Below are 16,825 nucleotides of genomic sequence, written 5' to 3' on the forward strand. Positions count from 1 at the left end.
TAGTGCCTGGCACTTGGTAAATGGTTCTCAAAGTTCATTTTGCCCCTACTGTGTATGAGGCCCAAGGCAAGAGAACAAATGGAGATTCACATAGCATATACCTAAATAGTTAAGGTTTTGAAAATTTTTACAGCTTTGTCCATGGCCAGGCTCATGTTTCTAGCCAGATCACCTGAGCTGGAGGCTGCAGGAGCAGTGCTCATCCCTGCAGCCTACAAGCCCAAGCAGAGCCGTGTACCTGCTAGGCAGGGTGGGGCACCAGCTGGGCCCAGGACCAACTCCTGGATGGTGACTGAGTCTGCCTGAACCCCTATGGGACTGGCCAGGTTAAGCTTTCCAGGGAGTTGGGGCAGCTAGATTCTTCATGCCTCTCTTTTCCAACTCAGATGCCTCTGAGACCCTACTTCCTGAGCAGAGAGGCGGGAGGGAGCCCAGTTATCTGGGGAGTCCAGTCTCTGAGGCATCTGCTTTGGGTGATTTAGGGCAGCCAACTGGAAAATAGACCAGTGCCTCTTTGTCTGGCTTCCCAAGGGAGGCCACCACCACCTGCCCCACCACAAATTTGGCCCTGTGAGGGTCAGGGGTGGGAGGAAAAGCCCAGTTCAGCACACATGTCCCTATTGCATAATTCTCATTAGCTCAAACTATTCCAGAATTTTCCCCCAAAACTTCCTTTTAAGACCAAAAAGAAAAAAGCAAATGTCTTTGTGTTTTGGTATTTGTGATGTGCAAGACCTCTGTTGCCTGGCTCTAAGGATGGCCCTGCCCATCACGATGACACAATGAGACTTCATTCTGCAGGCATGGGCAACTGCAGAAATATTTTGAGCTGAGAGGTCACACAAGGAAGCAGGACCCTTTGGACCCAGAGTACAATTGGGTGGGAGCAAAGGCAGATCCAGTCTAATGCCAGAAAGCAATGTGTGTTTTGGAGGTCTCCCTGGCGCGGGATGTGCTACCCATCCTCTCCCTTGGCCCTTCCTGTTCACCGTCCCATCCCCTGGCAATCTTAAAACAGGTCTGTGAGAGCTGGCTTAAGATTTCTTTACTGTTGAAAAACAATTTCCATTTGGTTCTTTTTTTAAAAGTTATAATTATGAATCTTCCCTGGGTTATCTAGGGAAAAAAAATTGTGTGGAGAAAATGACCTTTCAAGAAATAGTCACCACTGGGATATGGTCATCCACATTTGAAAACATAGATTTTACTGAAGTCCTTTGGGGTCATTGAGTTGTGTCAAAGGTTCAACTTGTTTTTCTTTCTGACTCATAATTTAAAAACATAATTTAAACCAAAACAACAAATCCATACCGAGGTTTAAAACAGAAGGATATCCTGCTTCAAGGTTTCAGGGTCCATGTAAAGCAAAGTCACCGAATCTGTTTTTAAACTGAGTTTCCTCTTTCCTGGGGTCTTTTATAAATAAATTGAAGTAAAGGTCCATTTTCTTCTTTCTTCTCCCTTTTTCCTTTTTCTTGGTGACCCTTTATTATTCCTACCAGCCTGTAGCTTCTCATCATTGTGGTCGCTTCTTCTGACCCAAGATCGCTTTATTTCTCATAAAGAAAAGAGCTTTTCTCTGTTGGGTGGGGATTACTCTGAGCTAACCAGTACCCCTCTTAGAGACTGGGTGGTGTGGAATACCAATCACAATAGAGCAATAAATCATTGTCATTACACAGAAGGCCATTTTGTCCTTGAATAAAGTCTCATCCTGCTTGCAAAGTTACACACCAAATTCAGGAAATGCAAAACGTATGTGTTCTTTCAAATGAGCTAAATTGTACATGCTAACATATACATATTTTTTTCTGGGCTAAAATGCTAGTTTGGCTTTAAAATGTATCCTTTACTAATCATGAAATGAAAGACTGATATTAACCTACCTTACTAATTCATATTTTCATATGTTTCATGTTCAAAATTCACATGGATTTTCACATTTAGATTTTTCAAAGTACTGAGAAGGCTCCTTGATAACTGAGACAATAAAATACTAGTAATAAGAAGAAAGAAACATAGTTTGGGTGGGAATCATTCAGACATCACAGAGGAGGTTCTGTATTCTGTCAGTCTTCCCATCTTGCAAGTTACTCAAGTCAGTTTCATTTGTGCCCCTTTCAATTGAGCGTTACAGATATTTTCTCATATGTGTTTGTTTATAGTTTTTATTTTTTCTCCGTCTCTAATGGGCAGTAAGCTCCTTCCGTCTCCTGGACAGCTGGAGAAAGAACTTAAAGCAAGAGAAACCAAGTGCTGCCTGAGAACACTTAGTGTCTCCCATGGGTAGAGGAAGAAGTATTAAAAATATAGCAAACACATGTATGCAGATGCTTCAGTATAGCTCAACAAACACTGGATGCCACAGTGTGCCAGCCACTGGGGGTGCAGTTAGGATGAAAATAAAGCTGTTTGTGCTGAAGTTCTCATGCCATTGGCAATTGCTGCATTCACAGAAAATTCCTGTTGGACGTGGTCTATTGACATGCAGATATGCATAGAGTGTTACGGGGACACATCACATCCAGGGGACTCCTGGAAAGCTTCCTAGAAGAGATGATGCCTGAACTGAGTCTCGAAGAAAGAGTAGGAATTAGTCCTGTGAAGAAAGATGGGGAGGTGTGGCAGGAGCAGCCACGAGCTAAGACATGGAGGAGGAAGCAGTACGTTGTGTGCCGGGAGCTCTAGGGTCTCATGCAGCACAGTGATGAGTGTCCCTCAGTGATGAGTGATGATGTGTCACCAATAAGCTGTCACTAATAATATTTATCATAATTTGCAAATATTGACTTCTCCTGTAAGTTGGTGTGAAACCTTAGTCAAGGTTCTGTTATTGACAAGTAGTGTAAATCTATTTTAAATTACCTTAAGCTGAGGTGGTGGATTAAAGGAAAGAATTGGGGTATCTCATGATCCCCAAGGCAAAAATGGAGCCAGGCCTGGGAAAATTATCAGGAAACCAGCCATCCATTCTCTTTTTTTTTTTTGCGGTACGCGGGCCTCTCACAGTTGTGGCCTCTCCCATTGCGGAGCACAGGCTCCGGACGCGCAGGCTCAGCGGCTATGGTTCACGGGCCCAGCCACTCCGCGGCATGTGGGATCTTCCCGGCCCGGGGCACGAACCCGTGTCCCCTGCATCAGCAGGCAGACTCTCAGCCACTGCGCCACCAGGAAAGCCCCATTCTCATGTTCTACTACAGATCTGCTGCTGCCATCTTGTAAAGCAATTTCAAGGGTAACTCTTTACTGACTATAAATGGCTCCAACAGATGAGAGCCGATAAGGACAAAAGTGGGTCTGAGCATCATCTCCAGGTGGCTTCTGTCTATTGAGAAGAAAGATGAAAACAGCAGAGTGGAATGATGCTTATTATACCCATGAAATGGTCTACTTTAAAGATTCAGACATCAGAGCTTGGGAACTGGGGAGAGGTCACTGAGAAACCCCAAAGGACCATACAACTGAGCTTGTTTTTAATCAAGACTGTAGCCATGATGCAAAGTGGCAACAGAAGGCCATGAGTCCTTCTTAACCACATGCCTCATGGGTGGCTGTCAGCCTCAGAAACCCTAACCTCAGAGCACGAGGCATTCACATAGCAGTCGTGTGCTCATTGAACTGAACGAAGAATCGTCACAAAGTCAATGTTAGGAAATTCAGGTAGATGTGCAAGTTTCTTAGACTAAAAGTAGATGATGAGAAGACAAGTCTTACTTTAGGAACTGCTTATTACATGCCAGGCACTTTCCTAAGTGCTGAATTCATATTAGTTCATTTACTCCTCCCAATAATCCTAGGAGGTGGGAACTATTGACATACTCTTTTTATAGACAGGGACAGTGGAGCACTGAGGGGTTAAGTAGCTTCCTCAAAGTCATACAACTAAGAGAAGGTGGGGCTGGGACTGGAACCCAGGAAGTCTGGTCCCCAGGGGACCTGGGGACACCGGCTGCCTGTTCACCAGTCACCATGTTCCTTTCTCACAATTCACCCACATAGGTTGTAAGAATGAGTTTCTAAACAAAAATGATCCCAGAAACAAATGGATATTTAAATGAACAAGAACTGAAAAGAAGGCAAGTCCATTTCAAAGGAATAAAGTATTGACATGAGAGTTTTCAAACTTTTTGGCCACCACCATCTTACCTTGAACCCAGTTAATGTAACAGAGATAAGAGGAGCTGCTCTGGGTGAAGCAAGGGACAGGCACACAAGCCACCAGCTCTGACTGCCCTGTGACCTCTACTTTGACCCCAGGCTGCTTAAAGTACTCAGGGACCCACACCCTACATCAACAGCTGGTTAAAAAGAAAACACTGGAACTGATTCACCTGTCCTTGTTGTCTGACTTGGTATCAATGTTAGAGTTTTTGAAAATTTTTTCAACAGTTTGCAATATTTTCATTAGAAGCTCTCCAGTTTGATCATTAAAAGCTTCTTATAATGAACTGTTTTGGTTTGGGGTTTGCCTCTCTATCCATTTGATATAGCACTGATGGCCTTACTGAACACAGGAGAAGAGCTGAGAGGGAGGATGAGGCTGAAAAGAAGAGGGAAAAAGCAAAGTTAGGGCATCTGTGGAGGCGGAGCATGTTGAGAAAGCCTTTGCCTGTATAGATTCTGAATGAAGCAAGTTGCTCTGACTTTGGAAATGAATGGCTGAGAGAGTGCTTCTTTTGTTTATTTGTTTTCTTTACTTTTCCCCTTCCGGTTCCTCAAAAGGAATTCAGGATATTTATTCTTCCTCGGTTATGTTTTTTCCTAAACATTATCTAAACAGTCCACATTCTCTTGCTTGAGTAGTCACCATACCTGATGAGCTCTTTTTTGCACCTGGAGATCAGGTCACCTAAACTAGAAATTTCCAATATATTTCTTTCTGAGGATGCCTGAACTATACATCAGAGACTTCCTTTGCTATTTAAATAAATCCACACAACACCTACCAATATTTCTTTCAAGACGTAGATTTCTCCTAGCCATTTCAGCTTATATATTTTACTACATTAGTACAACCAGGACCCAATTTCTTCTCCATGTTACTCTCAGAGATGTACTATTACTTCTACCTTCTAGGAATATTGTGGAGGACGGGGGTGATTAACACAAGAATAATGTCAATTCAGGCAATTCTAGAATTGAACTGGATTCCTTCACTTACTAGTAGTACCTCTTTGGGCAAGTTACTCAGACTCTTGCTGCGTCCAGTTCCTTGTTTGTAAATTGGGGATTAAATAATACCTATTCTGAGCTCTACTGAACCTTAGCAAAATAGATAAATTCACCCATATACAGACCTTTCTAGCATATAGAAAAAAAAACAAAGAGTCACCCAACTCATATGTGGCTTGTATAACTGGCTTTAAAAATCCACAAAGGTAGCAAAAGAGAGGAAAATTGTAGGTCATTCTTACTTACGAAGATCAGGTGAACAATCCCAAAGAAAATAGTTTCAAATCAAAACCAGTGGTGTAAAAAAAAAATCAATCCTAGGAATATAAGGATGTTTTTGAACCACTAGAAAAATGTTATGGTTAAACACAGTGAATTGAATGCATTCAGTTAACTCCTTTTTTTCCTGAAACCCCAGCGAAATGACAGTAAAGAAATAAACAAGATATATGTACCCACAAGGATGAGAGGAAAGGGAGAAGACCTCAGTGGGCAAGAGATGTCAGTGTTGTTTCTTAGGTGATAAAACTGATTAAGGAAGGGCATTGACTCAGCAAAATAGAGAAAGTGAAAATCTGAATGTCTATGGAGGCTGATTTCAAAGAGTAGAGAGGAGTCATCAGGCCACAGGATTCCTGAAAGGCTTACTAGTTTGTCACCAGGTTCTTAGAAGGTAGAGTGAGGAATGGTCTGGACGCAGCAAGGCAATGGGAAGCATATGAATGGAGAAGTTGGACCTCTAATTGCCCTTCTCCATCCCAGACATATTTTCCGGAGTCATTAAACCAGGGAACTCCAGACTCCAGTGTACTAGGGAGGATTGAGGGGTGATTGTTTCCAGGGAGAGAGGGAAGGAAGAAAGAAAGGGAGGGAGGGAGGGAGGGAGGGAGGAAAGGGAAGAAATCAGTCACAGCTAGCATCTACTGAGTGCTTACGTATGCCAGGCTCTGTTCTAAATGTTCTGTGTGTATTAATTCATTTGATCTTCTTAACAACCCACCAGATAGGAGAATAAATGTGCAAAAGTAGCCAAGACAGTTTTTTAGAAGAACAAAAAATGAGGACTTGCTCTACCAGACACTAAAACATACTAAAAAGCTATAATAATTTAACAGTATGGTTTTGATGCTGAAATAGACATTTTCAGTTAATGAAACAGAAGTATATAGAAATTGATCCTTGCATATTAGAATGAAGGATATGATAAAAATGACATTTCAAATCAGTAGGGAAAAAAATAAACAATTCAGTAAATGGTATTAGGACAATTGACTGTATACACACTTGGAAGATATAAATTCCAGATGAATTAAGGGCAAATCTAATATTAAAAATATGTTATAAGCTTGGACTAAGTGAGGCCTTCTGAAATAAGACTTGCTTGAAAACACACTAAATGTGTGACTTAGAGCATTGTATTCAGCTTTCTGATGTATTGTGTTTTTGTTTCTGAATAGAGATGATAATAGTAGAATTATTATGAAATTTACTCTGATCTAGCAGAGTATAAATCTCATTTTTTACATCAAACTTTGTGGTTTAGTTGTTCCATCCAATTCTGCATACCTCAGTCCTCTGGAGACACTGAAATTTTACTTTTCTTGCTGCTATTACCATGTGTGAGTCTAATACACAGAAATTCTCCCTATATCAACTCCTCTTATCTCAGCGCCTCTAGAAGTGACAAGAAAATTTTCTCCTTTGACATTTTTGACAAGTTCTCAACCTGCTGACATGACTGCTTGTGAATATATGATTATAGACGCCTGTGCAAAAACAGCAAAAGATCAGCGAATTCTGGATAGTCTTTGATTTTCTCCTTTTAAGATCAGTTCCCATAAGAAGAAAATTATTGGTTTTATCTAACTTATGGGCCACTTCAAACATTGTCTCCACTCCTTTGCAGTAAGGAATGAATGCTTTCAAAGTGGAAGTAAGAATGTTTTAAGGTCTTTTTTTTTTTCTCTTGAGCAGGAAGGTGAAAAAATAAAAGGCTGCTTCCTTGGTAAAACTGTTATATTGGTTGGTTGGCTTTTTTTTTCCCTCTCCGGATGACCAGTGCTATGACAAAGTAACTCTAGGTCTAGACTCTCAGTTGCAAGTGACAGAATCCAATTCAAATCAACCCAAGGGAAAATTTCTTTGAGGGAATGAATTGGCTTAAGTAGCTGGAAAGTTCAGGGTTGGTTATAGCTTCGGGCATAGCTGATGTATACAGGTAAGGCCTGGCTCCACCTGATCCAAATGGAATGAACTCTCCCGGGAAAGAAGCAGGACCTTCTTGCCAGGATAAGGGAGAAAAACAGTGAACTAGCCAAAGCCACAGCTGTCCGCAGCAGTAACCAAAGATGTTTCCTGGTTCAGCACAGTGTACATCTGGTCCCTCTATTGGTGTCTTCTCACTTAGGTTATTGTTTGGATGAAGGGACCGCAACATCGCAGCAGTCTTGCTTGGTCATGAAACCAGTTGCCTGTAGGATATCTGCTTCGGTTCCTGTAATGCCTCTTTGCAAGGAGGCCAGAAAACAAGCCGCCTGCTCTCTGTTTCCCATTCTGCCCCCATGTTATTCTATTGTGATATTTATACTAAGGAACAATCCATATTTTGTTCATTGTGTGTGTGTGTGTGTATGAGGTTTAATTGGGACAGGATAATGTCCTGTATATAAATATTGTGAAAAAGAATGCTCCTAACCCCTAATAGGATTTGAGTGAAAAGTTTTTTTTTTAATTGTAGTATAGTTGATTTACAATGTTGTGTTAGTTTCTGGTGTACAGCAGTGATTCAGATATATATATATTCTCTTTCAGATTCTTTTCCATTATATGTTATTACAAGGTACTGTGATAACGTCTTCTGAATGGGGTTCTGGGTCTCATATTCCTGGAACTGCAGGAAGTTCCTAAGGCTTCATCATCCGTGTCTGAAGGTCTGACTGTAATAGTTCTTGAGCCTTGGCCTGTTAGAACTGCCCTCAACACCAGATGAGGGATTGGACCAGTGCTGGTAGGGAGTAGAGGGGGTCTCTAACCTCTCTGGGAACCAGTCTAACTGTTCCCCACTGCAGGGCTGTAACTGAGGCCCGTTGGCACAGCTGACAAATGCTAGGCCCCTCCTGGGGCTCCCGTAGCCACCCCCTCACCCCAGGGAAGTCCAGGAGCATGACTGTCTCCTCCAGTTCCATCTGTCTCAGAATAGGTTCAGGCACCTTCCGTGGTTTCTTTGTCCCCAAATTAGGTTTGCTTGTCCTCTCTCTACTCCTTCCACTCCTCTCCGCACAGACTCGCCCGCCAGCCATTAGAGTGCTTTGTCTCAAGCACAGTGGCAGGAGAGTGGCTCTTGGTAACCATAGGCAACCATGAATCTGTACCAGCTATTTGTGCTATATTTGTAAGGCGCAGTCTCGCCACTGGCCGGGTAGACAGGGAAACGTGCTTTAAAGGTTTTCTTGTGCAGTAAAATGTTGTCTCCCCTTTTTCTTTTAGAACGACCAGTCCATGGGCGAGATGCAGATAATTGGAGGTGATGATCTCTCAACACTGGCTGGAAAGGTTCGTTCATGTAACTATGCTCTGTGTACACTGAGGCATTGAGGTTGTGGGGAAATCCGTGACCTTCATTTCAGGTCAGCACTGGAGTCCATTTTAGGCACTCTCCCAGGTTTGCTAATTCATGCAAATGGATGTGTGAATCCTTTTAATGATTTCTTCTTTTATAAAACACTCCTTCTATCATGCTTCCAAGACCTGAGGCGAACCGAATCTTTCGTCTCCAAGCTTCCTTCCATTTTGTTTCAGACAACCTCACATTACAAAAGCTCTTCGCGTTCCTTCTTCTCTTTCCCTTTCTTTTCCTACTCACTTTTCCTTTATTTGTCTGCTTTTCTCCTCTCATCTCTGCCTCAGCACCTAAGCACTTCAGTAAGACATCAGAACAGGTTTGTTGAGATTTTAAAATTTAGGCAGGGAATAAAAAAAGGATATCTGGAGATTTTTTTCATTTTTCAGCACTTTGCCTTTTTTCCCCCCATTAAAAAGAATGTAGCCCAGGAGATTATGAGGCAGACGCCTCCGATGTTAACTTGGAGTTCCAGACCTGCCCGTGCTTAATCATAAAGTGAAAAACTGTTTGGATTCTGACATAAATCCTCGCATTTGGGAAGGAGGAGTTGTTTCATCAAGCAGATGGTCTTTGTGCAAATGTGATCAGAAATGCAAGTTTTGCCGTGAATGAAAGCGACACAGAATTTGTTTTTGTTCACCTCTGCTGACGTATCTTGTATTCATTATCCCTGAGCAACTTCAGCTTTCTAAGTAAAACGGATCAGTCTATTATACAAGCTTAATCTCTCACATTTGCGGTTGCTGTTGTTTTGCGATGCCCACATGGAGAAAGAAAGAGCAGCCACATTTAATTTTAAAAAAAGGTATAATAACACTAGGAACACTGCAGAGCCATAAGGACAAACTACAGAACCGCTTACTTCCCTCTCCTCGGAAGATAGCATAGCATCTGAGCGTTAAATTGCTATCCAGTAGGAAATTGGACCCCACAGAAATTGGAATTAACTTGTTGGTGTCACATGGCCACCATTTAATGTTACTACATCAGTGCATAAAATATTATTTGATATTTGAGTATTTTATCCTAGAAAGATAAAATACTCAAAGCAATTTCCAGAAATTCATAACTCCTAACAACCCTGGAGTGGTCTTTAAATGATAAGTCATTTTAGTACTTTGATGTATGACGCTGCCTTGTAAGTTTATTACACAAGACAATTATTGTACCTTGTGCATTTACCATGGAAGATGTCAACGTGGCAACTCTAAGAATCCCAAAGGAATGCCAAGAAAAAATGTGCTCAGAAAAAGTGTAGTCTTTCTCTCCTGCCTTCTAAAATCATCTTCTGTTTTGTTTTAAAGTGATTTCCCCTCTTAAGTGAGCACTGGATATTCCCTTCCTTTAAGACATAGGATAAAGGTTATAATTTTTTTAAAAGAGAGAGAGGAGATTGAGGAAAGGGTAGTTTCTTACTGGGGGTGGAGTGAGCAGAGGAGGTAACAAGGCTGTGCCTCAGTTTCCCCACCTACAATTACTGCAAAGACCACCCCCATCATGAGAAAGTAGAGGTCATGGAAGTTGAGGCAGGAAAAATGGAAACCAGCCAGCAGTAAGTCCGAGCAGGAGTGGGCTTCAGTTTTTTGCTAGCATGACAAATGATTCGTCCAGGTTACCAGGTGCTGTTATGTGGTGTCTTTCCACTCTCCGTGTGTGCATAGATGCATTTCTGTATACATTCAAAGGTATGCCGAGTAGAACCCCTTGGGCTTCTTGGGTAAATGTTTTCGAGATGAATCACCATTGATAACCAGGTTCTCAGCTGTCTCGACATGCAGCTCGAGGTCCCTAGGCTCATGTCAGAAGGGAATGTTTAATGAACCAGTGTAGACCACACTCTGTGCTTCAAATATATCTTGAATCTGCCTATGTCTCTCCATCTCCATGGTAACCATCCAAATCTAGACCTTGCTACTCAAAGTGTGGCCTAGGGCAGGCATCAGGTAAACTTTCCAGGTAAGGGCCAAATAGTAAATATTTTTCGGTTTTGTGGCCCATACAGTCTCCTGTTCAACGACTTCACTCTGCCGTCATAGCATGAAAGCAGAAAGCTGCCATAGATGAAATGGAAACCAATGGACATGGCTGTATTTCAATAAAACTTTATTTACAAAAACAGGTGGCAGGCCAGATTTGGCCAATGGGCCATAGTTTGCTGACCCTTGGTCTAGAAACCAGCAAGGTCAGCACCACCTGGAGGCTTACTAGAAATGTAGTATCTCAGATCCCACCTCAGATCTACTGAATTAAATCTTCATTTTAACAAGATCCCGGACATGATTTCTATCCACATTGAAGTTTGAGAAGACAGTCTCTAGGGCGAGACTAGCTCTGTCCCTCTTCTGAGCTGCTGTGAAAGCCTCCCCAGCCTCCCTGAGCTCACCTTCACTTCACTCGGCCACCCTGCAAACCATTCTCCAAGAAGCAGTCAAAGGGATCTTCTTAAAATACAAATTGGATCACATGACTTGCCTCCTGAAAACCTTTCAGCAGCCTGTCAATTACGGTTGTCAGACTTAGTAAAAAAAAAAAAAAAACAAAGCAAAACACAGCATGCCAAGTTAAATTTGAATTTCAAATAAACAGTGAATAAATTTTCAGCATAAGTATGTCCCATGCAATATTTGGAACACACGTAAACTAAAAAGTTGTTCTTTATCTGAAATTCAGATGTATCTGGATGTTCTGTATTTTACCTGGCAACCCAGTGCTCTGAGATTACAGTCCGACCTCCTTATCACAGCCTCAAAGACCCGCGTGATCTGGCCCTGTCTCCCTCCCAACATCGCGGTACAGTGTTCACCTCCACCTCGCAGTGCCGTAAGCACGCTGGCTAAGCTCCTTCCTGCCAAGACCTCGGACAAGCCGTGGCCTCCACCTGGAATCCACCTTCCTCCTATCCATCAGATCTCAGCCTAAAGGCTCCCGTGTAAGGGAGGCCTTCCCCGACTCTCCGTCTGAAATGACCACAAGCTCTTCCCCTCTAGCCGTCCCCCCGCCCCACATTCTTCATTAAGTCTCTATACCCACCCTGTTTCCACTGAAGCCCTTTCCATAATTTCCGGTGTTTATTTGGGGCTTTTTTTTTTTTTTTTTTTTTGCCTATTTCCCCCACCAGGATGTCAGTGTGATGGCGGCAGGGACCATTCTATCCCAGCATTGTGCATGGTTCCTAATCTGCAACAGGTCGGAATAAGTATTTGGTGATCGAGTGAGTGCAGGCTCCTCTTTCTCTTAGATAGAAATCAGAAAGACCTCTTCAATTAAGTTTGGGAACGGGCGGACACGGCAGAAGGAAAGGGTAAATAGAAGCCCACCTGGTCACACGGAAGGACGATCAACCAGCTGGTTTGGTTGGGAATTGGATGAGTGATGTCGAGTGAGGGGACATTCTCTCTGTAGAAGCAGAAAGGCTTCAGTGTCCCAAGAGAGTCCAGGCTAGACGGAGCTGGTGAGTGCTACACACCTGAGGGTGGAGGATGAAAGAAATTTCACTTAACCTTTGGAATTTCCTTTTCCTTCAAAGGATAAAGGCATTCATATGGCCTGCTCTGCTCATCCCTTCTTCAGCCTTTCAGAAAAGGCTATCCATTAAGAGTTTGAGAGAACTTTAAAAATAAATTTCAGGGATTTTGCTGGTGGTCCAGTGGTTAAGACTCCACGCTTCCCATGCAGGGGGGCGTGGGTTGGATCCCTGCTTGGGGAACTAAGATCCCGCCGGCCACGCAGAGTGGCTGAAAAAAGAAAAAGAAAAAAAAATTCAGAGGCCCTTCAGAGTTTTTCCATCATGCAGAATGTACACCAGCTGGGAAAAAAACTTAAAAGGACAAGGCACCCAACAATGAGTGGGTCCTTTTATTAATGGTGGTAGAAGAAAGTCTGAAACTGCAGTAAGTATCTGCCTGGGATGGAAGATGCTTTGGGTGAATATCTGCGTTGGAAGGGTTGTTACAAGCCATCAACTAACTTATCCCTTCTCACAGAGTAATCACAATTTCTCAATCAACAAATTTACATTGAAGTTATACTTATCATTATATTATTACTCTGCCATGAACTTATTCAGGCCTTCTTTTTTTTAATGCTCGGTACCCAGAGAAGAACTTTAGGGATTCTTTCCACACAAGACTGTTTCCTTGAGCTTAAAGAAATCCAAAGAAGGAATGATTCCTTGGGACTGTAATCATCTTAAAGAGAAGAGGGTGAGGTTTTACTTGGGACCAGAATGTCTGGGAATAGCACCGAAGAGGGAGAGAGATTAGCATGTGAAAAGGGGGAGGAAAGGGAGGGAATAGCAGAGCCAGAGGACAGGAGTGGCCCAGTGTGACTGAAGGAAATGAGTCAAAAATAGGAAAACGATAATTTGAAAAACTGAAAATGTCGACTGAATTTGGTTTATAGAATATGTTGAATAACTAGTGTAACTTGCTCGGAAAAACAAAGAGCCGCAAAAGTTGCTGAGCCATGGTGACATCATGAAGCTGTGTTTTGGGGAAAATGCACCTGACGGGAGGGTAGAATTAACTGAGAGAAAGGAGAGATTCCAGGTAGAGAAACCAGTTAAGAGACCACTTGATTGTCCACTTGATTGATTGGCTGATTGGAGCACTTGAACTACAGGAACGAAGTAGGGGGTGAAACAGAAGGAATAGCCCTCTCCAAAGGGGCAGGAAGGAGCTCAATGATTCCTGAAAGAGGGAGGGTTAGAAAGGATTTTTTAAAATCAAATTTGTTTATAGAAGGACTTTTAAAAACATGGGAAAATCACCTGTATAATTTTCCATGCATTGTAAACCCCGTAACTGTACTATGTAACTTCTTAAGTCCTCTATAGATGTGGAAGTTAAAATGTTTAGGAAAGGGAGGGCTTCCCTGGTGGCGCAGTGGTTGAGAGTCTGCCTGCCGATGCAGGGGACGTGGGTTCGTGCCCCGGTCTGGGAAGATCCCACATGCCGTGGAACGGCTGGGCCCGTGAGCCATGGCCTCTGAGCCTGCACGTCCGGAGCCTGTGCTCCGCAACGGGAGAGGCCACAACCGTGAGAGGCCTATGTACCGCAAAAAAAAAAAAAAAAAGTGTTTAGGAAAGGGAGATTCTAGAAAGCCCCTGTGCTCCTTTCTGTCTCTTGGCTTCTTTTATTACCTCTTCTTCCTTCCTTCCTCCCTCTCTCTTCCTTCCTCCCTCCCTTCCTTCCTTCCTTCCCTTCTCTCTCCTTCCTTCCTTCCTTCTTTCCTCCCTCCCTCCCTCCCTCCCTCCCTCCTTCCCTCCCTCCCTCCCTTCCTTCCTTCCTTCCCTTCTCTCTCCTTCCTTCCTCCCTCCCTCCCTTCCTTCCTTCCTCCTTTCTTCTTTTTAAAGCAAAAGGAAGAAAACTCCCAAGAAAGGCTGGCTGCGTCATGGTTCTAAGTAGGTCACAGCAGTTGAATACAGGGAGCCCTCAATGATTCAGTTCAGTGGCCCCTTCAGCTCACAGCATTAAAAGCATTTCACTTGGTGTGTTTAAGCTGTCTGCACAATGCGCTCTCTGGCTGATTTTTTTCAAAGTTGATTTAATCCTGGCACTTCATAAAATGTGTGTATCCATCAAAGCAAGACGATTTTATTCATGTTCAAGAGAAATCTCTGAAAGGGTGGAATAAAACCAAACTCATGGAAACAGGCCCAAATCCAGCAATGGAAAAACACAGATGTGTAGGTTAAGTGCAAGATTTCAGGAGACGTGCCACCCCACCCCAAATAAGTTTCTAATCAAATGCCAGAGTGAAGCATCGGAACCTGCCAACATTTCCTCCTTGGCTGCCTTAACTGTTTAAATCATTCCTTTTAAATTGCATCTGACTAGGCTGAGAACAATAACGGAAATGCCCACCGACTGATGATTCTGGCAATTTTGTGAATTATCACATAAAGTGAAATGCTGGACTGCATGCCTTTCTCCATGGGGTTTATATTCACACTCCTGTGCACACTCAGCATCCACGCTCAGCTCACCATCCTTCCTGCCATCATCCCTCTGCTGGGTGTGACCACAGCCGCAAAAATACATTACTGCAGATTAGACTGTGGTGTGCTGTTCATTTTGCATTTTGAAAGACTGAACGGAATAACCTATTTAAGAAAGCCATTTAGATTTGCATAACTCTTTCCTTCTTTCTTTTCTTCTTCTCTTTCTTCCTTCCTTTCTTTTTCTTTAGGAAACCCGATGGGATTAGCTTTGATCAGGATCATGCAATAGCAAAGAAAGGACGCACTCTGGAGAGTCCCCATAGGATTTTTGCCTGCGGTTCCCAAGCTACAGATTTTACTGGCTTTCTGGGAGGAAGTGAGCTCGGTCTGATGAGATGACTAAGATGGGGGCTGGTGAACATCTCAGATTCAGTGACTGGATTTAGCACATTGGAAGTGTTTAAGGGAAGCACAGCATGTTCTGAAAAATTCCCAAGGTTGCCCAGTCAAGAAAATGGGAATTTTAGAAGATTTCTTAAAGCAAAATTAAAAGCAATAAACATTAATAATAACTCAGTTAAGGAGGGATTATACATCTTTAAGGAGAAAATTGGAGGGGATGCGTCAAAAGTAGTATAATGAACTAGAGAAAGAAAGAAGGTCAGAATTGTTGATTTGTTCCACGGGCAGTTTTCTGAGCCGCGGCTACATACCAGTCTCCATGTTACATGCTGACCATATAAAGATGAGTTAGTCTTTGTCTCTTAGCTTGTGGAGCTAATCTTGGTCCATTAAAGTATAAAGAGATTAGTTCTCTTGGACAATACTGAAAATGCTTCCAAAGTTGGGGTAGTCACTTTCTCTCTACTCAAGGAGGGTTTTGCAAGGCAGAGCCAACCTTCCAAAGGTACTAAAAGCATTGCTGTTTTTGGAGGTGAGCTTTTCACACAACAGGCAGGCCACTAAAAATCCAGGAGTCAATCCATATACCACTAATGAAAGAGTTTGAAAACACTGTTGATGTTCTATAAAGGAAAATAAATATATATGTAAGTTCTACTGCTCTGTAGAACTCACTAAAGAACTCCAGTTTTCTGCAAAGTTCCCTTTCAAGAGCAGGTGGTTTTTCTATACTCGTATTCCCATGCCCATCATTTAGGAGCCTGCTAAATAATTTTACTTTTTTAGTACTCTGCAGAACTCAGAAAGTCCTTTGTATTGTTACAGACTATTCTAAATTAAAAGAGATTAAAGATCCAGTGCACGGTCTTAGATTAGACAAACCAACTACAACAAAAGCCATCTGAAGGACAACTGGGAAAATTTAAATATGTACTAGGCTTATATGATATTAAGAAATTATTGTCGAGGGGCTTCCCTGGTGATGCAGAGCTTAAGAATCTGCCTGCCTATGCAGGGGACATGGGTTCGAGCCCTAGTCCGGGAAGATCCCACATGCCGCGGAGCAACTAAGCCCATGCGCCACAACTACTGAGCCTGCGCTCTAGAGCCCACGAGCCACAACTGCTGAGTCCACGTGCCACAACTACCGAAGCCCATGCACCTAGAGCCCGTGCTCCACAGCAAGAGAAGCCACCGCAATGAGAGACCCGCGCACCGCAATGAAGAGTAACCCCTGCTCGCCGCAACTAGAGAAAGCCTGCACGCAGCAACGAAGACCCAATGCAGCCAAAAATAAATAATTTAAAAATAATAATAGTAAATAATTGATTTAAAAAAAAGAAATTATTGTCGAATAAAGAAGCGTGGTATACATATACAGTGGAATGTTATTAAGCCATTAAAAAAAACGAAGGAAATCCTGCCATTTTCAACAACACGGATGGACCTTGAAGACATTATGCTAAGTGAAATAGGTTGGACAGAGAAAAACAAATACTGTGTCATCTTACCTATATGTGGAATCTAAAACAAAATAAAACAAAACAAAAGCCAAACTCACAGGAAGAAAAGTCAGATCTGTGGTTACCAGAGGCAGGGTGTGGGCCCGGGGAGTTGGGGGAACCTGGTCAAAAAGCACGGACTTCCAGCTGTAAGTCAGATAAGTCTAGAGATGTAGCGTACAGCAT

General features: G+C 42.7%; 1 protein-coding gene across 4 annotated transcripts in view; it reads left to right on the top strand.

Moving 5' to 3' along the window:
• Positions 1-16,825, top strand: part of PRTFDC1 (phosphoribosyl transferase domain containing 1) — a 102,456-nt gene that overhangs the window by 75,148 nt on the left and 10,483 nt on the right. For all 4 annotated transcript variants that reach the window (XM_081227734.1, XM_081227733.1, XM_081227735.1 and 1 more), the window contains one exon: positions 8,659-8,724. In XM_081227734.1, coding sequence (XP_081083860.1) covers positions 8,659-8,724 — 66 coding nt within the window. The remainder of the gene's footprint in view (positions 1-8,658; positions 8,725-16,825) is intronic.

The sequence above is a fragment of the Mesoplodon bidens genome (assembly GCF_964165515.1).
Source record: "Mesoplodon bidens genome assembly, chromosome: 3".
Lineage (NCBI taxonomy): Eukaryota > Metazoa > Chordata > Mammalia > Artiodactyla > Ziphiidae > Mesoplodon > Mesoplodon bidens.